Source organism: Schistosoma mansoni, chromosome 1 (assembly GCF_000237925.1).
Source record: "Schistosoma mansoni strain Puerto Rico chromosome 1, complete genome".
Lineage (NCBI taxonomy): Eukaryota > Metazoa > Platyhelminthes > Trematoda > Strigeidida > Schistosomatidae > Schistosoma > Schistosoma mansoni.
Window position 1 is genome coordinate 53,755,222 of NC_031495.1, and position 24,522 is coordinate 53,779,743.

Here is a 24,522-nt window from a genome sequence, read left to right on the forward strand (position 1 = left end):
CACAACAGTCATCAATACGAAGAAGTCATTGATTTATTTAAACATCACATTAGGGTGTAGCAATGATATTTGCTTGTGAAATCGAGATTTAACTAACCAGGAAGAGAAGATAAGCAAACATCTAGCCTTTCTATAACCATGAGTATGAAAATCAGAATTATTCAAACCGATTTTTGAACCGAGAATTTCATGCAACAGTTCAATTTAGGGCAGGTAAGACGAGATGAGTACAACTGGACTTATTATATTTGAACTTCGTAATAAGCGATCCATCAAGTGAAAATGAGTCAAATGTCAAAATGATACAATGTTTGTATTGTGAATTCCTACCTACCACCTGCTTTTACTCTGCGTTACACTGTATGTTAACTAAATGTATTTACGTGAATAGGACTACTGTCTGGCTTAGAATCTCATTCTCAATCACTGTTCTTGAATTGTGTATCCATAAATAACTTGGTTTAGTAAATTCGTACCCAGTTCGTAGACCAAGTATTCAATCTGGTAGTGTAAAAAGTCTAATTTATCGTATGTCGCATGAAGGACAATTCAATTCTTATACTCTAGTTATAATAACGATTTGATATAACGCATACGATTAGAACACCACGGATTTTTTATCGTTTTAAATTATGGAAACTTAATCGTTTATCGCAAGAGGGCTTACTGACCATTCCATATCAACACTATCTGAAGCATACATCTTAAAATTCTTAAATAAACACTGTTGTTTGCAGCGAGTGCAAACAAAAAGCCTTTTAGCGGGCCTATATCTGACTCCAGTAATATACATATGGCTAATCGTCGTATAAAACTATCCACTTAACTAGCGTTAGTGAATGACGGGATTAAATAAGTCACATACGAGAATAGATTACCAATACATATATGTCATACAGTCTTTGATACAGACAAAGGATCAAAGATACGAAGCGGAGAAAGCGAAGAGAAGAGAGTGAAGCGAAATGACACGCGGTGGAGAAAGCGTGTGAGCCAACTGGGTTTTACCAAGCGTGGCTCAATATTTATTATCAGAAAAAATAAGTTCCAGACATGTGATGATTAAGATAGGAAATGCACACACAAACGCCTACATAAAAACGATCAAGGTTGACAAGCGAATAATTAGCAAGGTCAAAATGTAACATAAGCGAAAGGGATAAGTTGGTTTGTCTAGAAGCTAGAATATGCTATGCGGGCTCGACATAAGACCAGCCACTACAGCCTCTAAAAATATTTTAGTATTCTTCTTATATTCAAATTTTTGTCATTTGAAGTATGAGTAACTTGTGGTAGTGAAACATAGGTTGGACGGCTGACGTTAATAACTGTGTTACACGTAATGTTCAACTCTTTCCTGAAATCTCATTGACGTTCAAATAGACACTATAATTTTATTTACACAACCCTTAGTCTACTCTTATATTTTCAAACACCAAAACTAATCTACTTTAAAATTCAGTACTATTCATTTTTTTCAGCTTATTGAAGAGGATGTTTTTGAGCATGTAGTTGGCGTCGACTCGCGATTGACTATGATCACCACTACAAGAAGATTACGTGCCAGATATCGAGTTGGATCCCTCCGTAAGCCGAAAACCGGAAGGCAGTTGATGGGTGCAATAAGATATATTTGTTAGCGATCTCGTGGTATCGAAAGAATACCGAGATCGTGCCCAAGTTTACGAGCGGAACTACCGAACGTATGCGAGTTTGTGCAAAGTCACGGACAACGGAAGAAAATGTGTATTTTGTACAATTAAACAAACGGGTACGGTAAAACAATCACCGGTACAATTGGTCAGAATAATATTTGTTTCCATTATACCAATCGCGTTCTCGTCATAAAAGTAAGTCACTACAAGCATGTCTACGGATATATTGGTGGCATTTTTTAAAACAATGAATCGTGTTATCTGCCAAACATCGATTCACGTAAAAACGATATTCATTTGATTTTTCCTTTCTTGAGGTATACTTTGAAAATATTTATCTTTATACGTTCGCGTTTTGTAAATCCTGAATTAATGAAGCCTGTTCTTTAGATAATGGCATAAATAAACATTCAAGTGTTCCGTTAATTGAAAGTATTTGTTTTGAACTACAATTTGTAAGCCTCTGTCTTTGCTCATTTGAAACCTTACAATCTTTATCACTTATTGGATTATATATTAAATCCGAACTTTCGAACATCTTTTATTGTTGCTGCTAAACTTAACCAGTCTTCATAATGAACTCCAATACAATATATTATATTAACACAACGTTATTATTATCATTACCTCGATTAACAAAAAATTCCCCCTACTATGCATTTTATTCACCTGATTTGTTGACTTACTATTACATAAATTATAACTTGACACTTTAACACGAACTATCTTGATCTTTATTCACTGAAGTTTCTAATTTACAAATCACACATTGTTGAAGTAATTATGCCGTGACAGATGCAAAAGTTCATCATTCGTAACAAATAACATTGTCAAATTCATTAGTGAATGTCTTATTTTGACCTTCGTAAAATATCACAATAGTTATGAACTTATAACTGTAGAGCCTGATGTCGAAATTATTGAGAGCAATTATCTATTTAAAGCTCAACTAAACCGGGTTGTTTTATTGACCAGTTATGGTATTTGTATGTACTGACAGTTATTTTGCATATCATCGGGTTAATACTTTGAGTTACGAAGTATGGTGCCTTTAGGTGTACTCACTGCTTTCTCCATGACTTCAATACTGGTTCATTCGTGACTACAACCTTGGGAATCGCTATTCAGTATATCAAATTCTACTACTTTTACTTATCACACCAACCTTATAAGTTTGGAACTGTAAACGGAAATTTCAGCGTACTTCTATTTGATATCATTTCTAATGGGTTATTTGTGGTGATCACATAAAATAATAAATTTACTCTTTATTCATATCTTTTTCACGCGAGTTCATACTCTTCACGCTATAGTTGATTCTTAACTACTGCAGTACAAATGAATAGATGTAAGATTTTCGTTGATTTAATATGCAAAGTGAAATTACTTATTTCAAAGGACGTCACAAATGAACCTGATATTGGGTAATTGGATTTCTATTCAATTACAATGTGTCTTAAGATTTTATAACTTAATTTCAAATTTGGTATATGATCAGAACAGATGCTTAAAGGAGACAAAATTGTATTATACTTTATTACATTCATCGTCAAATAAACATAAAACTTGTTAAAAGAATTTGATTTTCCGGAAAGTCTTATTTTATTACCTTACGATAATCTTGAAGTACTATTAGGTAGTCGTGTGAAATCCAATAACTTTGAATGGACGAAAGGAGCTCGATTCCACAAGATTCTTTGACAAAAATAAGAAAATCAGATAATTCACGGTCAACCTCCAAAAGTAAGCTATAAAGTGTGGTTTTGGTAATTTGATTCATGTTAATTTGCCTGATAGGTTTATTACTGAAATTACCAAACACGGTCTGGTATGACTATTTACAAAACTCCAAAAATGTTCATTCCATAAGATGAGAGATTCCAACAATTGTGAGGCAGTGACTAGACATTATTTGGCGTCCGCAAAAAATTTTAATGCAATCCTCAAATACTTTGATCAATTACACTTCTTAGGTTTCAGATTCGTAGTCTAATAGTGAAGAATGGACTGGCAGTGAAAACTGGATTTTGAAGTGTACACGTAGTAATATATTGTATTGAAATATGTATGAAACGATTACAGTTGTATACAAACACTATAGTTTCACAGCCACTATTTTTAGCAATCAAGGAATAAGCTTATTAAAACTTACTTTTATGTACTTGGAATTCGCACGGGAAAATAAGGATAGTGTTAATGTGAAAAGCTTATCGTTCTTGAATCAATTGTTTAAGTTTTTGAAATCTGTTGAGTGATATATTTGGTGATTTCTTCAAGCATACACTGTAACAACATCAGAATTGATTTTTTTTCTAGTTATATTACGTATATAAGATATCGAATTATGATGTTGATTACGATAATACAGATTGTGTGATAATCTTGAGAAGTATACAGATTAAGCTCTATATTATTCACGTTCTTAATTTGTATCAATGAATGGGTATCATATGTGCTTTCAAGCTAGATTTAAGTGAAAACAGGTTGTTTAAAAAAGATAATTTTATTTGTCGATTGATTGAAATGAAGTGAAAAAGATTTTGATCAATACGACTTAAGGTGAAGACACTTTCCAGATTAATTGTTAAATATTTCTGTGAGCGTTATTCGATTATTATAGTGAAAAAAAACGGTTAGAAATTGTTATGTATCTTTGAAAATATTTCCACTAACAGATACAGGACATTAAATCCTTCCCAAAGTTGTCGCTGATCATATCGTATAAAGTTGTATTTTTATTTTCACAGATAACCTGCCCAGTCCAGAGAACATGCAATTCATAGAAACTATAGACTAAATTATTGTAACCAATTTTTTACAGAACACCAAACGTTAATGGATGTTTGCCAAGTCACTTTAATCAGTGAGTTCATATTCGTTTAAAGTTAAATTCTAAATAAACAAAATAATGTATCAATATTTTTTTCTTAGTTTTATTGACCTTATTTTTTTTATATAATTCGAATAGAATGAGTATTTCACAAATTGTACAAATTGATACATTTAGAAAAAAAAGATGAATAGAGTAGGTAAACTATTTTATTTTAAAATAGTAATGTGCTCGAATTTCGCGAGGCGAGGTCGTGGATGCGCACTACTTAGGAGTCCCACAATAGGACGAAACGGCCGTCCAGTGCTTCTAGGTTTTCCATGGTGGTCTAGCTTCAATTGACTAACGCTTTCAACTATGAAAGTAATGTGATATGTAGTTGTTTTTTAATATTAGATGATTAGTACGTAACCTCATTTGTTATTTATTGTCGAATCAATTTATAATGCAATCTTTCCTAGCCTCCTATAGACATATATTTTCTATATAACTACATATATACGAATGTACAGCTTAAGTAAATGATTTCGTCGAAAAGAAAATGTTCTTCGCTGAATTCTCTTTTTCTTATTCAATAACACTATGAGTCATTTTAATTATCTAGATGAGGAACCATTAAAATCTAAAAGTTAGTAAATAGTTAATGTATAGTGTTATGATGCTTAAATTGTTAACTAGTAAATTATAGAAAAAACAGCTGTAAACAGAAATCTTAGATTACTTATTTTCATTCATCCTTAACATTTCGTATAAAGCCCTATATCAAAATCAGAGTTTGTATAATGCAATTAAAGGTATTTGAAGGAAATTTGTTTTTTCCCCATTAAATGGTACTAAAGAAATGATAAAATGTTTATCGATACCCTTGTAACTATAATAAGATAAATTTTAGCTATGCCTATATTCACGTAATCTTACGAAAATCTGATAACAATCAACAGTTATAATATCAGTTCAGTGAATCAGTTTAGGTCCTCATTTCAAATCTGTTTTCATTCTGCATTGTACTGCAACTATCTACTTTTAAATGTTTAGACATCACAGATAGATAAATTATCTGAATAATGATTGACTAAGATCTGACATTAAAACTAACTGAGATCTCTGTACAGCTTAGAAAGTATAACACTTTATTGTGGGGGCTACAAGTGATCTCTGTCTCTTTGAAATAAACTATATAATCCATTCATCCATCAGTATTCCTTAGGCCTTATTCCAAGACATCAGTAACAAATGAGGTGGCTATTATAAAAGGTCAAGCACGGGAGATGATCGGAAAGGGTGTTTCCAACATGCCCAACGAATAGTCGTATTTAAATCATCATAGTTCGACAAATTAAGGAAGCAAGTATGCAGTGTGTGCCACTGATATCGACAGATAAAAGTAGTGTGTATCATCAGTCAAAAGTAAAATGCCTGGTGGCAGAAGGTTAATAAGATCAAAGAAAAGAGAACGAGAACATAGAATGATTACTGTGGAAATAAAGGGACAGTGAAGTCTTATACGATTGATTGCTATTTTGAAGATGTATGGTTCTCAGATTTTACTAACATTTTCTATAATTTTGTATTCAAATACATCCGATTGTTGCCAATTGTGTTCTCGTTCACTACAAGTATACAAAATACTGTCGATCACTCATTATCCAAACAAACAAATTAAAATGTGCATTTGTTAACAATTCAAAAATGGGTTCAGTAGCACACACAACAAAACTAGTACAACGTTATTTTCAAAATTGAAACGAAGAAAAGTTTCTCACTGATTACTGATGAATTGTCATATACCATGTCTTCCTGTTACCTAATAATTCAAATAGAAACCTGAGTAACCGAACAAGGTGAATCAAATCTTGTTTTTCATAACGATTTTATTAATACCAGTTTTGTTCCCAAAAGTATTTGAATCTTAAACGTAAAATACAATGAAAATAAAATACTAAATTACTTTTTACCCTAAAGATAAGATGATCATAATTGTCAGATGATAAGGGATATTAATACTGATATAAATATTCATTTGTCTTTTTGTTTAATTGTTTGAAGATCCCCAACATATTAAGAGACTAGTATTTGAACAAAGAATATTCTTTTCCATAAATTCTATTCAGGTTCTACAATTATATATCCAAATTAATAATCCGAAAAAATGGCCAGGTTAAAGGTAAAGTACATCGTTTAAAGCATGTAAATTTAGGATTATCATACCAAATAGAATAACTGTGTCTCTTATCTTTGTTCACAAATCTTTGTATTATTATTATTATTAGTTAAACATCATTATTAATCTCCCCTATACATGATTCATTCACTTCGCATTGATCCCTCCTTATTACGTCTTACTAATTTTTCACACGATTTAGTCTTCCACTTGATCGAATTGTAATTGCACTATCATATCTCTCTCACCCTATCTGACCCCTATTTATTCTGATCATGGATCTTAAATTTTCACTTAACATATATACAGATTCAAGTTAACATTCTATATGAGAGTCATATCAACATTAACAATTTTATTCTATTTTGTTTGACATTCCTAAATTTACATGCTTTAAACGATGTACTTTGCCTTTAACCTGGTCATTTATTCGATTATTAATTTGGATATATAATTGTAGAACCTGAAGAGAGAATTTATCGAAAAGAATATTCTTCGTTCAAATATTAGTCTTTTGTTTAATTATCGAAATACTTATTAATTGAAGATATCACAACACCTTAATATATATTGTATTTATTCAAATGCATCAAACTATACAATTTAGATAAATCAACTTTTATATCTATTTCATAACCAAAGTTAATCTGTAATATTCATCAATTTCTTGAACTGTACAGAATCTCTAGTATTGTAGTGCATTCAAAAAGTATACGTAAATGAATCATTGAGTAGAAATGTTATCAAAACACGAAGTTCAGCGAAGGGATCTCTTTTCAACGAATTTATTATCAAGCTGTACAATCGTATATACATGAAAATATTTTGTCGTTTAACAACAACGATTAAAAGGACATTTAATGCTGCTAAACTGCGGATAACCTTCACTAGTAAGAACTTATTTTCTGTATCCATAAAAGATAAGCTTCCGTGTTTGGTCACCTCTATGTGCATCTAACAGTTCACCTGCTCTTGTGGAGCAAGGTACATCGGTCATAGCTAGCGCTCGCTTTCAACTTGGATACGAGAACATATCCCAGTTTGGTTCTACAAGGGTGAAAAGAAAGCAGTTAGGAGTTCTATACTTGAACACCTAATCGACTGTAATCATTCTACGGATCCACAGTCTGATTTTAAGGTTGTTTATATGATTCATTCAAATCTACCTAGATTTCTTCGTATCCAACTCCTAAAAAAATAGCCGAAGCTCTTACCATCCATGAGCTTAAACCAGAACTATGCGTACAAAAGAAGTACGTCTTATCATTATCGTTACCATGGCCTTAATATTATTATCACCCTATTATTACCGTCCAGTGCTCCCAGGTTTTCCATGGTGGTCTAGCTTCGATTGACTCATGATTTCAACTATGAAAATACTGAAATTTCCACAAAACCCCTTCTGATCTATGATATAAGTGTATAGAATGTTAATTTGTTACTTAGCTTAATGATAAAAGTAAGTTTTGTTTGATCATGAACCCATCATCCTCATATTTTTTTTCTTTTTTCAACCATTGATCATCTTCTACAGGAAAAATAACAATTTTACACAAATTGTAATCATACATGGGAAATTATCAAACAAAATGCGAACTAACTAAAAAGGCACTGTATCACATACTATCTTCCTGTTTGATAATATTTGCGAGTCTCACATTTATTATTTTACAGACAGTATTTTCGTACTGTATTCCTGTAGGATCAGATATGGCTTGGCCTTCAGTTTTAATTCCATTTGGTTATATTCCTGCAGGTTTATTATTTCTGACAGCTGGTGCAACTTTAGCCGCTGGATTAACAAACTCAGAACTTTGGCAAGCAACCAGTGTTGTGTGCTGTATACTTCCATTGATAACCACTATTGCTATAGCATGCACTACATTACAACAATATGTACATACTTTTCCAAAAAATTCAAGTATTTTGATTATGGGAGTGATTAGTTGTTTGACTACACTTTTGTGCTTCATTCATGCTATTCTAATATGCGTTAGTCAATATTTTTATCCTTCACCATAACCAATTATTAGACAATGCGAATTTCACACATCATTTAATGATTGAGTTTCAAATGTTTTCATTACTTACAAGATTTTAAAATCAAATCCATGATATGGCATTTTTAAAAGCATTAACATTATATAGCCATTAGGTAGAAGTAAGATTTGTTACAGAGACTAAGAATGATAAAGCATCAGTTTTTATAAATAGTAGTTGTACGTAAACATATGCTATTTATGTTGATAGTATTATGAGTCGTATAGAAATTACATGAAGGTTTGCCAACACTAAGTTGATTACGTAAATTAGTATTAGTGTATTAGTTTAAATTTCACAAGAACCATAAACATTCATAAGTTCCTAAACGTATATCATTTATAAGTTTCCTTCTAAATGTTCCAAACCATAACGTCATTAAACTAAATACTTTAAAGTGCTGACTCACATATCCTAATGATTATGTTGCATTTTCTCGACAGAAGTAGATACTTACCTGGCATCCTATTAATTCTAGAACTTTACTTTATGCTTAGGATATAACGGATTAAAATTTACTAACAGTTAGTTAATAAAAGGATACTTATTCAGATATTTAAAAAAATCACATCGGATTTTCTAGTCATAGTGTTTGTTATGCATAGCAGTTAGCTTTTTAATAAAAGCGTAATCAGTTACGCAGACAATTAAAATCATGATCAATACACTTAGTAGTTATACATGTTGACATTATCAATGTAATTAAAAGTGATTGAAAAGTACCAGTTAATACTCAACGCAAAGATTAGTTGTAAACGTAATAAAAGTTAACTTCTTTTTTACAAACCACTCAACGACAAAAGCATATATGTTCCTAATATTAATATTCAAAACAGTTCAGATAGCTAGGTATAAATATTTATTCATTGAAACGTCACAGTGTAGCTTTCATTTGAATCTGATTAGCTTCTGTCTAAGAAACTAAAAAAGACTGGTTAAAACACTATTCACTCGAATACGGAAACTATGTTTAGAGAGAATATTGAGTAGGAACTAACTGTAGTTCAGAATTGTTTACGAGATAATGTTTATCTGCAACAATTTATCAATATGTATGTGAAAACAAGAAATAAGGAAACGAAATTTTCTAGGGTTGAGAAAAATCCAGTCGTTTTATGACTTAACTTCAAAGGCGACGAAATAGTTAGAGTGAGTAATTCTAGACTAAATGCTATATCCAAGAGGATGTGTCCAGTTGTTAAACTAGTTTCGTCACAACAAACAAATTGATTATTCAGCCAAACAAAAGTGGGGAAATTCCCACCTTGTTATTTTAAACTGTAATTACCAGTCTACATGTTGTCCCAAAGCACTTGCATTGGAAGAATGGGAAGAACGATTCATATTCTCCAGTGGGAGCACATTCCAGCAAAAAGGTCAACATATTTTGTCACTGTCCGTCATCTGCTTAATAGCGGATACTATGTTGATATTTTAAAATCATTCGAAACAAAAAAATACTTAAACATTATCTCATTTATCACTTTACCGCAAGGCTGTCGTTTGTAACCTTGAGACTAAAACCGTGTACAAAAGGATACAGCTGTAAATCTATCCCTATCCCAGTAACTTGTTTTTCAATATTCATTTATATAATATCATATTCTCAATAACAAATTCCTTTCTTTCATTTATGGGTCTTTTATGAACTTTACTCGTCTTACTCTGCTAATCTATCCAATTTATGATTGTTGCGTAATTTCTGTACTCTGGAAATGTGTCTCCATGTGTTTTAAAATTTTTCTTCTAGAACTTTCACCTTAATAACATATAAATATTGATTCATTTCTGTCATAGTTGTTATTTTTATCCTACCAATCTCCAGTAATATGATATAAAGTATGTACATTGGTTACAAACCATTATTACTATTGTGTCCAGGTTGTAAGCAGCTAACGATAACCATCCAGCTCAGAGAATAAAACTCCATCAAAACGATAACCTATGTAATAAATAAATTCATCTTAATCTACCGCGCATGTTTTTCTTGCTTTAGTCAAATTTCTCAATGGGAAAAACTGTATGAACTTATAGAAATAAGTCATTACTGAATAAATATAAAATCAAAAGAAAACTGCCAACTGAGATTCTATTCATTCTCATGCTTAGTTCATTCACCATCTGTCTTTTTTGGTAGACTTAACAATTTTTTTGAACAACTGAAAGGCATGCACTTCTTGTTCATTTAACTTAAAGATAGTTAAAGAATAACTGGGAATCATTCCGAAGAGATCATACATGTAGTATGTATTTAAATAAAAAAGATTTGTATCGACTTACTTCTTAATTTTACATTTAATATCACATATTCACAATGTTTCCCAGTATTATTATCAGAAGGGGTTTTGTGGAGATTTAGTATTTTCATAGTTGAAAGCGTGAGTCAATTGAAGCTAGACCACCATGGAAAACTTGGAAGCACTCCACGGCCGTTTCGTCCTACTATGGGACTCCTCAGCAGTGCGCATCCACGATCCCGCACTCGCGGGATTCGAACCCAGGACTTACCAGTCTCGCGCCAGAGCACTTAGCCGATAGACCACTGAGCCGGTATCCAACGGTGTTAATGTCTAACTTCAACTGATCCACGAAGTTGAGCAACCGTTCACCAATTTTCATCAGTGAGTTGGTATCTCACAACAGACGTGGTTTGAACTCCACTGGTCACTGATCTTCACTAGAACTCCGGGATTTACCTCTCGAAGTCAGCATTCTTTGTTCTGTTAGTTAAAATTCAATGGATTAGGCAATAGTCATTTTGAGTATCCCATTAGTTGCTCTACCAAAACACCGTTGATTGTTAATAATAACCACTTAAAGAGTATTCGTTTTACTGTGTATTCTAATTTTATTCACCTTAACATCCTTTATCTGATAAAAGTGTAGCGGGAGATAGGATGAATTACCCCATGAACAATTCAGCAGTTAAATAAGTTTACTGATATTTTATAGAATCCATTAAATTCCTTTTATATATTTAAATATTTTGATACACGTATACAAAAGTCATAAATAAGATTTTACATTGATGTTGATATTGTACGTTATGCATCAAATGAACGTGTGCTGTGTGTTGGTTAGTGTATACATTCGATAGAAGACAAAATAAACCCATCATACAATAATTTAGTAATTTAATTGTTACTGAATAAATCAAATGCCAAATATTTCTGTTGTCAGTTTTGGAAAAAAAAAGAATCAATAATCAGACTTGTGATAGTATTCAGTATGACTTCTTACGTCACAGTACTTATTAGGGATATTTTAATACAGAATAAAATCATTAGAATATCTGTTTTCGATACAAAACAGAGGCAAATATACTTAACTTTAGACAGGTCGTAGGTTCTGACCCAGCTCTCCTTGCTACTGATCGGGTAGTATTTTAGTGGCCCGAGATCTGAATCCAGGTAAGTCTTGTGGTTATTGTTATCAACTTATACATACTGCAGATCCTTGTCAAGAATTATTGACTTAACTCGCGTTAGTGAATGACGGGATTAAATAAGTCAAATACGAGAATAGATTACCAATACGTATTTGTCATACAGTCTTTGATCCAGACAAACGATCGGAGAAAGCGAAGAGTGAAGCGAAATGACACGCGGTGGAGAAGGCGTGTGAGCCAACTAGGTTTTATCGAGCATGACTCAATATTTATAGTCAGACAAAAATAAGTTCCAGAAATGTGATGACTAAGATAGGAAATACACACACAAATGCTCACATAAAAACAGTCAAGTTGATAAGTGAATAAATGACAGGGTAGAAATGTGGTTTTAGAATGATGATAGACTAGTGTGTTGAAAGGCTAGAATGACCTATGAGGGCTTGATATAGTACTAGCCCTTACAATATGTCTAACCTTCAAACAAAATTAATTGCTTAAATCCAATTACATGAACCTACCTTTAATAAACGATTAGTATGCATGTTAACGACTTCTGATGCTATCGAGCAAATCATTACATTCAACTTGTATTTTAGAATACTGGATGTGTCATAAAAAGGAGAATCAAGTTTATAACGTTACTTCACTCCAAAATAATTAGCACGTAACAGTTGATTTAGGTATTAAAATAGTATCATATTGAAAAACGTGTCACCATATTCGATATATGAGGACTGAGCAACACACATTTATATAGGCGTTATGTTACAAGCCAGCTTCGTATAAGAAATGTGGGGCGATGATTGTTATATATGTCGCCTTTCAGTAAATACGGAACTGTGGGAATTGATCAAACTAATAGTAGCGATTGGGAAGTAAGACTAGTATCAAATGCATGTGAGCACCTCAGAACTTTTTATGAATATTGTATCATAACAAATATATCTTAAGAACGAGTATAAAGTAAAGTGACATTTATTTTTATAATTATAACTTTGGGATATAACAACAGCATAATAACAGAGTGATAGGTATAATATTGAAATTGTAGAAAAATAAAGCCATATGAATAAACAAAAATGGTGCTTCATTCGTCGGTATTCGACAGCTGCAATTGGTGGAATCTAATCCGTATATCTCAAGACAACTGAAACATATCATTTGTGTGCGAAAAACTCTTGCATTGGCGCTCTGTATGACAACCTCAGTGATCAAAGCCTAAAACCTAGACACTACGTAGGGATCCATTCAAAGGGGTTATATCCCGAAAAAGCAATCAAGTATGAACCACCAACAATCAAGAGAGTTTATCGAACTGGCCGAACAAGTGGTAGTGTAGTGAACAAGAACACAACAAGGGAAAACCAAATATATTTTAATACGTTACAGAATATCTTGTTAAAATCTGAGAACCATACAGTAATACTTCATTTGTAAAATATCTATTTAGTTGTCTCAAACTTTGTTGTTCCTTCGTTTCCATACCAATCACTGACTGTTCTCGTTGTCTTCTCTTCGATTTTTTCAACCTTCTGCTGCCAGGCATCTCACTTTCGATTGGTGATGCATACTACTTACATCCTGCAGAAGTCAGTTGCACACACCAAAGTAGTTATAGTGGCTTAGTAGCCTCGTAGATAACACTCGAATATTTAAAGCAGTGAGAACACGGTTTAAGGCTCAATGAGAAAATCATAACTGGTACACAATAACAACTATGTAGAAATTTACTTATGTGCTAGTGATGATAATGTATAGAAATTTTAAGACTGAAACTTATTTTCCCATAACTTCGATACAATTGTCGAGAATCGCTCACCATTATTCATATACTGTTACCTGACAAGGAGAATATTGGAAGATCTATGATCACTAATCTTTGTAAATGTATGGTAAATCACTCATTCAAAATATTCTCTGATTCTATCGGAAAAATGACAACAAGGATTAAACATCAAATAACACATACTTTCTCCAGTCTGTAAGTATATATTCCAATCAGTGAACGAATAAAAAAAGCGCCAGCGAGACACTTTGGGAAATACACTAAGTAACATAAGTTGGATATATTACCACTCAAAACTTTTGTGTAGATGGATATAGAGAAGTACATATACAATCGATGTCATGTATGTCAGGTCCTTCTTAGTGCAGATCGAATCCTAACGACCGAATTGCAATGTGGTCACTAGTCTAGGTGACTCGACATTGCGTGCACTATGTTGAGATAAGATGGTGGTTGGAGGTAGTCAACAGGAAACCTTGGACCTAATTTTCGTGCTACTTGGTACTCGTCAGCAAGGTGTACCTGAAATCTTGGGGAAACTAGTGCTCCCTGACGTATTCGATCCCGTGTCACCCAGCCACACAATCAGAGACGTTAACACTGAGCTATACGGACCACGGCTAACCTCCTGTACATGCAAACATTGGGAATAAATAGTTATTAAGAAAATTTTGTGTACACAACCAAAGCGTCTGATATTTCAGTTATTTGCTACAATTTTATTCTATTCCACTCTTTACTCTTAAGAAATTGTCGTTCACTTCAGATCAAGTAACGAGCCTATTGACTAATCAGCTAACACAACGAAATACTGGACTTCATATAGTCTTCCATTTGAATACTTTTCATTTCCAATCTCCTTAGAGCTGTGATCACTTCTCTACATTTCTAACACGTTACCGTTAGTTCTATTTTAAAGTAAAAATTTTCCAGATGAAAGAAATATATTTATTTAAAACAGCGTGAATCGAGTTTGCATTTCCCTGTAGGCATCAACAATAGTATGTACATAGATCTAACTGATAAGTCTTAAATATAAAGAAACGCATATTCTTCTTTCCAATGGTAGACGCAATTCAAAAATATTCTAGTTAATGTTTAAGAAAACCCGATTACATTGAAATACAGGTACATAAATCAAGAATATTCTCTTAAATATGTTCTCACCCAATTTCAAGGTACTAAGTTCAAACCATTTATTAACAGGTATGTAAAAGAAAAACTTGTACAGGTTGATCCTTTATACTTCGAGTAATATTAAATGTGAATATAAAAAGATTATGAATGATCGAAGGATTCCCCAAAGGAATTCATAAAATAAGTTAAGGTACATTTTATTTATAATATTTACAGAAGTAACTCACTCTTATAAATGCACCAAAAGGATGATGAAGGTGAATTTAATCACAGATAAAATTGATTTGATCAAATTGCTAAAACCAAGATCATTTCACACGTAGAGTATACAGACCAAACCATACTAGTTTAAAGAAGTCAAACAATTACTACTACTTTCTAAGATAATTTTTACTATTAAGTACTTTTACATACTGACATCTGATTAGTACTTTATAAGATGGATATGAATAAAAGTTAGACAAATGTACTACGTAATTTATTGGTTATCGACTAAAAGATGTGTCAGACATCATTCGAATCCATACAGTTAGTGTCGTCCAATAAAACAGATCCATCTTCTAAGGTTATTTTACATATGGGGACTTCCATTGCTGGGGGCGAGTCATGAGCTTTTACATTTATACATAAGCGAAAATCAGCACATAATAAAATACCATGGATAAAGCATAAAAATGCTATCATACTGTTAATAATACCCATAATTAACATGCTTGATTTAGGTAGAGATCCATCCACATACTGTTGTATAGTTGTGCATGCGATTGCAGTTGTTACTATTAGTGGAAATATGCAACTAACAACACTGGCTGTATCCCATTCATCTGAGTTCGCTAATCCAGCAGTCAAGGTTGCACCAGCCGTTAAAATTAATAAAAACGCAGCAATATAAGCGAACGGGATTAAAACTGAAGGCCAAGAAAGATCTGATTCTGCAGAAACACAATATGAAAATACTGTTTGGATAATAATCAAAATGAGGCTCGCACACATTAGCACACAAAAGGCTACTATATGATACATTGCAGCACTGATTACTTCATATCTCTTTTGACAGAGCTCCATACTTGGTGAAAATATTTGCAGAGTTCACAATATTTCCTCCCGAAGGAATCGGTGATTAAAAGGTATGCGAAACGAATGTACTAAGTTCTGGAGAATTAACTGGCAAATACTGTCACAATTCGAATGGATGATATAAAATTCCAATATTTTACATTTGTTTAAGATTCTAACGCAATTTTAATGTGTCGGTGAGGTGTCTTTTTAAAAACGTTTTGCAACCGTCAAAAGGTATGTGTAATGAGAACTGGGTCCTGATTGGTCGCAATAGCAGTTTTGTTTCACTTCAAATATCTCTATACAAATCAAACACCTGTTTGTAAGCATGTCTTATTGATGTTTAAATACTAGTTTTTAGTTTAGCGAATGGACGTTTCTCAAATTTACTTAGGTACGTATTTGTTGATGTGTAGTCTTTATTACACAGTATGGCTAGAAATGTAATGAGTCAGAAAAGATGTAATGATTGTGCGTAGGTGTAAAAGCAAGAAATTGACTCCTATCTGCAATGTTTTTAATTTCTTATATGACCATGTGACTTCTTTCTCTAAGAATGAGTCAAGAGTTATGATCGACAAAATCAAAGCTCAATAACAAAAATGGTAATTGGGCTTTAGAATGCTGTCACTTTTTACTTAAGCCTGTTACTCCCAATGGAGCAAAGGCTGCCGGCCAGCATTCTCCAGCCCACTCTGTCCTAGGCCTTCCTTCATAGTTCTATCCAACTTCTGTTCATTCTTCTCATGTCTGTCTCTATTTCTCGGAGTAATGTGTTCTTCGGTCTTCCTCTTTTCCTTTGGCCTTGAGGATTCCATGTGAGAGATTGTCTTGTGACGCAGTTGGGTGCTTTCCTCAATGTGTGTCCTATCCACTTCCTCATTTCTTCCTCCATTTAAATCTGGTCTGTTCTCTCACACACTCGGTTGTTGCTGATAGTGTCTCGCCAAGTATTTTGCGTAGACGACTGTTAATAAACACCTGTATCTTCTGGATGATGGCTTTCGTAGTTCTCCAAGTTCCTGCCCCATACAGTAGAACTGTCTCGATACTTGTATTAAAAATTCTGACTTTGGTGTTGGTTGACAATTGTTTTGAGTTCCAGATGTTCTTTAATTGTAGATATGCTGCTCTTGCTTTGTCGATCCGCGTCTTTATATCTGCATCAGATCCACCGTGTTCATCAACGATGCTGCCCAGATATGTAGAGGTTTTTACATCTTCCAAGGCCTCTCCGTCAAGTGTAATTCGATTGTTGCACGCTATGCTGTATCGGAGAACTTTGATTTTCACTTTGTGTATGTTGAGACTTACTACTGCTGAGGCTGCTGCTACACTGGTTGTCTTCTGCATTTGTTGTTGCGTGTGCAATATGAGAGCCAGATCATCTGCTGAGTCTAGGTCGATCAGCTGCATCCTAGCTGTACATTGTATCCCATGACTCCCTCCAGATATTGACGTCATCATGATCCAGTCGATCATCATGAGAAAGGGTGAGAGTAAGCAACCTTGTCTATCAAACAATTTCGTGATCAGTAATGATTTCTGTTACCCAAAACATGAGTTGCAGTTCGTATATAAAATAACTCATTCCTGTTTATGTAAAATGCTGTTTCGACCAATACGTATCAAATAAGAATTTATCCAGATCTGTTTTACTATGCCAACAGTCACTTCTTGAAGAAACTAGACAGTAGTGTTTTAAATCATTTACTTGGAGAAAGAACCCACCAAAAAAAACAAGAGCAAAATCCAATCTCAGTACGTTACACAACAAAAGGAGAGTAAAAAGAAAAGCGGGCAAAACTACAGTGATATCATTAATGAAGATCCAAAATAAGAAGGGAAATATTTGAGTAAGAATCGGGAAAAAAACTGTTCACAACCAAATATATGGAGGTATACTTGACAGCTTTGAAACCCTCTATTTTAGTTGTTCAGCGAATTCAAGGCAGAACATATGTACGCACTCAAACTGTTTCTTAGTGTTACTTTTGTCCGATTGCTTTAAGGAATCGCATGACCTCTCAAACCAGTTTATTATATTGATCATGAGCAATACACCTATTAAGATTAGCCATTTGAAATGTGGTCATCATTTGAGTAAGGTTATTCCACCAATCCTTCTCTAAATGAAGAAGTAACTATACATAATGTGGACAGAAGTCCTGGATCTATCTCGACGTGTAGTTTGGAAGTAAGCTAAGAAGACCAGCAGATGAAACCACTGACTTAGAATAAGCCATGCAAGTCGGTGCAAACTACCAAGCTGAAGTTTGAAAAATTATTGTAACCAGTGGCTGAAGACGTTGAGTGATAAGGCTAGAAATCGATCTCAATAGAACAGATGCATTTACTCCTTATTAATCCTTGGATTATGTTTGGAATTACCGCATACTTTCTATCCTACAGATCTTTTTTTTCTCTCAGACCACATAGTGTATCCATAATTGCTGCTATGGCTATTCATAGTGTTACTATTTCTGCTACTGTGGCAATCTTGATATTTTCATATCACTATGGGGAAATGGTATAACAACTTGTGGCCATGTATATAGGTTGGATATGATTTACTGAGTCTTGTGTGCATATCCAGTAGAACTGAAGTTCATTCTGCTCCATATAAATTCCCTTTTTCATCCACGAAAACGTGTTTCCGTCACCAACCTTTCCAACTAGTTTTGCTTTTTATATTTGAGGTCAGAGGATTGTAGGTTTCGGTGCGGCAAATGAACAGAACTGTGAACTAGGACTTAAATTTTCGGAACCTACATCGAGGCATCTAACGACCCCACTCACCTAAACACGAGCCTTTTGTAACTAACGGAGGTATGGTAGAGTTCGAAAGCAGAAAAGGGGATGCATAAACCGCATCTCAACAGCTTAATTACTTGATCACAGAACGTTGTCGGAGTAGTGAGTATAGCTTCTGTTTATGGACACAATGAAATAAAAAAATGGATCACGGTAACTTGTATAAAATACCTTTAAAAGTGATTGAGTTAAGCGGTACTTATTAGGGTTGTCTATTTTATCTAATTTGATATAACTGTATTATAGACATATGCCTAGAGGGGAAAGGATTTCGTCCCACTTTTTATAAGCATGCTTGTTAAAGGACTTGTTATAGGATGCTAACATAAAAAAATCATTCCAGTCAGTCAGTCAGTCAGCGACAACGTAGGACCAGGCACATATATGCATCGGTCCAAGTTGCCATACCTCGTTAGCACAACAAGATCAACACCGGATTCATAGAAGTAATTAATTTAGTGGTGGTAGTATATAAAGAAAGATTGTATATAAGGATATAGTATAGGAAGGAAGAACGTTATGAAGCAATTTTAATCTCAAGGTTTAAGGGAAGATAAAGAGTGTATACACCTACGCCATTGTGATCGATTCTGAGCCATGTCACCCACAGTCTCCAACCATTGGTTACGATAGTTACGCGGGCCGCAACCAGGTAGTCTGCATCTGCCAACATGGCTCAGACTAGAAGTTAGTGACTTCAAGCAATGATGCCATGTTTTGGTTTGGCCGCCCCTAACTCTCTTCCAACCATCCCCTACACTGGTCAGCATTGCGCGTCGTGGTAATCGGTGTTCAGGCATACGTAACAAGTGGCCCAACCATCTCAGTCGATGAAGATTCATCACCTCATCAACTGATTAACCATCATTCCCTAATACCCTGCGTCTAACCTCACTATTACTTACCCGGTGATCCCAGCAGATGCGAGCAATATTTCTAAGGCATCTGTGGTCAAATACTAGTAACCTACGAGTATCTTCTACTCTTAATGGCCATGTTTCGCAGCCGTAAAGTAGAACAGAACGAACTGCTGCGCAGTATACTCGTCCCTTAATTGATAGACGGATATCTCGTCTTCGCCATAGGTGACGTAAGTTAGCAAAAGCCAAACGAGCTTTTTGAATCCGTGCAGAGATTTCGTCAGACACCAACCCATTAGGGCTGATCAGACTTCCAAGATAAGTGAAGTTGTCCACGCGTTCGACTACTTCACTCCCTATCCTTAGTTCAGGTGTTGACGCAGACCAGTCCTGGAGTAACAATTTACATTTGGATGGGGAGAAACGCATCCCAAACATCCTGGCATTATTACTCAGTTCTAACAGAAGACTCTGCATTTTGCCAGCGTCTTCACCAAACAGGACTATGTCATCTGCGTATTCTAAGTCGATAAGTGAACCTCCTGGTAGAAGATCGATTCCTGAAAATTCAGTCGACGAGAGTGTTATTTCCAGCAATAGGTCTATAATGAAGTTAAACAAAAATGGGGATAGTGGACAGCCTTGACGGACACCACTTGAGGTTGTAAAATCAAATGACAGTTCGCCATAAGCTCTCACTCGACTGGTAGTGTTCGAGTAAAGAGCCTTAACAAGGTTTATGTACTTCTCAGGTACACCTTTCAATGACAGACACTGCCACAGAACCTCTCGGTCTACAGAGTCAAATGCAGCTTTCAAGTCAAGAAAAACTATCATTGTCGGACGCCGACAAGTATGTCTGTGCTCTAAAACTTGACGAATGGTGGATATGTGGTCGATACAGCCACGACCAGGTCTGAAGCCAGCCTGATTTTCTTGTGTTTGCAGTTCACGAGTCTTAGGCGCCCGATAATTATTGAGGCTAGTATTTTAGATGCTATGTTAGTCAGACTAATCCCTCTATGGTTATCACAGGATGATTTTGGCCCCTTCTTATATATTGGGACAATCAGAGATTATGACCAGTCAGATGGGATTACGTCCGTCTCCCAGATTTTAGCCAGAATATTAGTCAACCTAATCGCTAAAATTGGACCACCATATTTAAAGACCTCTGGAGCCAATCCATCTGGACCAGCTGCTCTTCCTCGTTTCAGATTAGTTATAGCCTTTTGAACTTCAAGTAGGGTCGGAGGGCCTACTTCAATGTTCCATTCAGGTTTTCTGGGAATAGTGGGTAGTTGTGCAGTAGCTGAAGGCTAGCTAAACTGCTCCTTAAAGTATTCCGCCCATCGTTCTAAACGTTTGGGTTGAGAGCAGATAAGGGTTCCGTCTTTTTCCGAGATTGTCTCACTTACACTTGACTTCTTAATTCCGGTTTCTTTTATTAGTCTGAATAGTTGTCTGGTGTTGCCTACAGCCGCTGCCTTTTCCATCTCTTTTGCTTTCGTTGCCCACCACTGCTCACGATCGTTCCTTAGACTTTTAGTTAACCTAGATTTAATCTGTTTACGCTCTTCGTCGTGTTCAGAGCCTGATGGGATGAGTTTACGCGAATCCATCAGTGAAATAGACTTAGAAGAAACCTACTGGTTTTTTGGAGCCCTATGGTTTAAATAACTAATAGATGTTACTGCTGTTTCCACAGCTGTTCGTATGTCTTTCCAAGCAGCATCTGGGTCAGTCTCGTCTAAAAAATCATTTGAACATAGTTCATTTAGATACGAAGTTCGAATCACTTATCCTGTTTTAAAAACATGTATTTTACCGAATATTTCTTAATCATAGAGTGGGTCAGTCGTATTCAACATAAACCCGGCACAAATGTAGAACGGGTTGTTGTCAAGGTACATTAGGAAAGAGAGATAAAATTACCAGGATGAGTACCACATTAGTGGAAGCAGTTGTTGTGGCAGGAATAATAACAAATATTGGGCACAGAAAATATGAATAAAAAGGGAAGAATCGGCTGAGCAAATAACAAAGCGAGGATTTTGCGCCAAAAGGCAGTATATATTGGAAGCATTGTAATAAAGAACCAAATAAATTGAGAGGGAAATAAAGTGGAGACGTTAAACATCAAGATGAACCCAAAAAGTCAGATGAATAGGTAAAGAACGTTTTAAAAAACTGTACAATTACTGATAAATAGAACTTCTGTTTTATAGTATTGTAACCTGTTTGAATTAAAGAAATGTAGGTAACAAAGACTTCTTATTTTGATGTGAGGAATACATATAGCAGAAACAAAAAAAGTTAACTATGTCATGTGTTTTACATCTAGCATTATCTGGTTTTTATCCATAATTTGGAGTGCTGCTGTGAGATTAGATTCGTAGTTATCAAGATCGTCTTCAGAAATCCAAGACATATCAGAGAGAAGTTTATAAGCTCCAATATATTTATGTGGACAGCCATCCCACTCCTAGAAATTCATTGGTTAGCACATATACAGGCTTACTTACCGTGGGTGAAAGTAGACTAAAATACTGGCTAGCGTCTGGCTTTTCATACACGTAATAAACATTTCCGGGTTTTTTTACGAAATTACAGGGAAGATTATGTAACAAAGTATCTCTATGGGCGTTTTGTATGATAGCCTTTGCCTGAGACTAAAGAAACGCAAAATCAGATATCTGCTAGGTTATAACTTACCTTTAAATGTTGCATCTGTTCAACAATTAATCGGAGTTGAGAACATGCATTTGCACTAACAAAACTATTGGCACTTTCAACGTAGTGTGCTAATTCAACTAAATTATTAGGATCCATTAATTTTCTAGCGTCATCTCTGATGCATAAAGATGATGGTGAATTATCGGTGCGATTCATTTTGAATAGTTCATTAAATGATACAATCAGATGATTAGGAATATAGTGAAATAACTAGGTTCCATGTATCTAGATAGCTGTATTCTTAAAAATCATTTGAGATATCTTAACACTTTCAAGAAGTCTAGGATCGAAAAACAGTAGAATAAAAAAAAGAGTCAAATTAGAACTTATTTCTCTATTTTTTAACGGTGGCGAAATCATAGTACAGGTTTGCAATATATTTCTATTCTTTCATTTTGCACAGGTATAGAACTTCATCTTTGACACTGAATGGAATAAAGCACGGACAATCAACCACTAAGACGTTGAAATACAATGAGAAATTAGTCAGTCAGCGACAACGTAGGACCAGGCACACATATGCATCGGTCCAAGTTGCCATACCTCGTTAGCACAACAAGATCAACACCGGATTCATAGAAGTAATTAATTTAGTGGTGGTAGTATATAAAGAAAGATTGTATATAAGGATATAGTATAGGAAGGAAGAACGTTATGAAGCAATTTTAATCTCAAGGTTTAAGGGAAGATAAAGAGTGTATACACCTACGCCATTGTGATCGATTCTGAGCCATGTCACCCACAGTCTCCAACCATTGGTTACGATAGTTACGCGGGCCGCAACCAGGTAGTCTGCATCTGCCAACATGGCTCAGACTAGAAGTTAGTGACTTCAAGCAATGATGCCACGTTTTGGTTTGGCCGCCCCTAACTAGTGAGATATTAGAGTGATAAATGATTCCAGGTGTAAGGTAAAACATCTGAGTTTAAATTTAGTGATAACGATACGAAAATGGACTACCAAAATGTCCTCCTCTTAAAAATGTTATGGATATTCAGTGTTTGACAACGCAGTCATCCGCAACACTGTTTTATTCGAGAATCTCAAACTCAGCTCAACCAAAGGACAGGAATGAGGGAGTTCGAAGACATATTTGGAAGATAGTTTATATGTTGAGAGGTTTGTAAGCTAAGCTGACCAGTTGTTGTGAAGGATGCGTAGAAAGACCTACCTAATAGTAGTCTGGCACGCATGCTTGACCAAGAGCTTTCAGCTGTGGCGTTCAGTAAACCTAGTAAAGACGTACAAGAATATTTATTTTAGGGGTTTATTTACCGCTGCACTGGTCACAAATAAATGCAGAATGCTAACGGTGATTAATAGTGATACTCTGTAGTGTTTAGTACTATGTTAAGCTTACATTGATTGCCCTAGGTTTTAAACAGACCAATCAATTTATTCCTCTTGAGTCCCTCTTTGACCTTGTCAATTATTCGCTTCTGAGCTTGACACAGGCAAATCCACGGGACCTGATGAAATGTATACTAGGTTACTCGAGAAACTTGCAAATTTCGTCGCTGATCCGTCGAGCATGTTTTAATCTATCTGTATCCCAGGATCGATTACCAAAAGACAGAGGACGCCATAGTCAGTCCTGTCTTCGAAACAGGTAATGAACATAAGACCGAGAACTATCGACCCGTTAACCTTGCAGGCATTGCTCTTAAAATTTTTGAAAAGATTATTCAGAAGGAGCTGTTTAATTATCTTGACGAAAACCTGGTTCTTTCTAAAAAGCAACATGGTTTTAGATCATTATACATTTAATTTAACGCGCGCTATTCGAACGGGAAGTTTAGTCCTAACGTGATTTACATTTCTCAAACTTTTGCTGTGTTCTTACGCAACAAAAGTATCATATCCAATCCAAAGAATCTATTCTGAGCTATACGTTCGGTAGATTACTTCTTTTTTGTGTTTCACTCAACTTAATAGTTAACTGTGGTTTTGCCTCAGCTCACTATCGGTTTTTTTATAGTTTTCACGTAAAGGCTAGCTTTAGCTTATCGTTATCTGTTTTTATACATTTTTGCCAGTTTTTGTTCACTGTTT

The 24,522-nt window shown here is 34.7% G+C and overlaps 2 protein-coding genes across 2 annotated transcripts in view; both read right to left on the reverse strand.

The window, feature by feature from the left end:
* Positions 1–14,798: 14,798 nt before the first annotated feature.
* Positions 14,799–16,181, reverse strand: Smp_093710 (hypothetical protein). The gene has a single exon (XM_018794858.1). It carries the CDS (start codon positions 16,063–16,065, stop codon positions 15,505–15,507), a length of 561 nt encoding a protein of 186 aa, XP_018649228.1. The 5' UTR covers positions 16,066–16,181; the 3' UTR covers positions 14,799–15,504.
* Positions 16,182–22,053: 5,872 nt separating this feature from the next.
* The window catches only part of Smp_093720 (hypothetical protein), a gene marked incomplete at its 3' end in the record, with an annotated part of 4,420 nt that continues 1,951 nt past the window's right edge, over positions 22,054–24,522 (reverse strand). The window contains exons 2-4 of the mRNA XM_018794859.1: positions 22,449–22,749; positions 22,259–22,405; positions 22,054–22,218 (exon numbers count right to left, since the gene is read on the reverse strand). Of these exons, the coding sequence (XP_018649229.1) occupies positions 22,054–22,218; positions 22,259–22,405; positions 22,449–22,625 (489 nt within the window). The 5' untranslated portion in view covers positions 22,626–22,749. The remainder of the gene's footprint in view (positions 22,219–22,258; positions 22,406–22,448; positions 22,750–24,522) is intronic.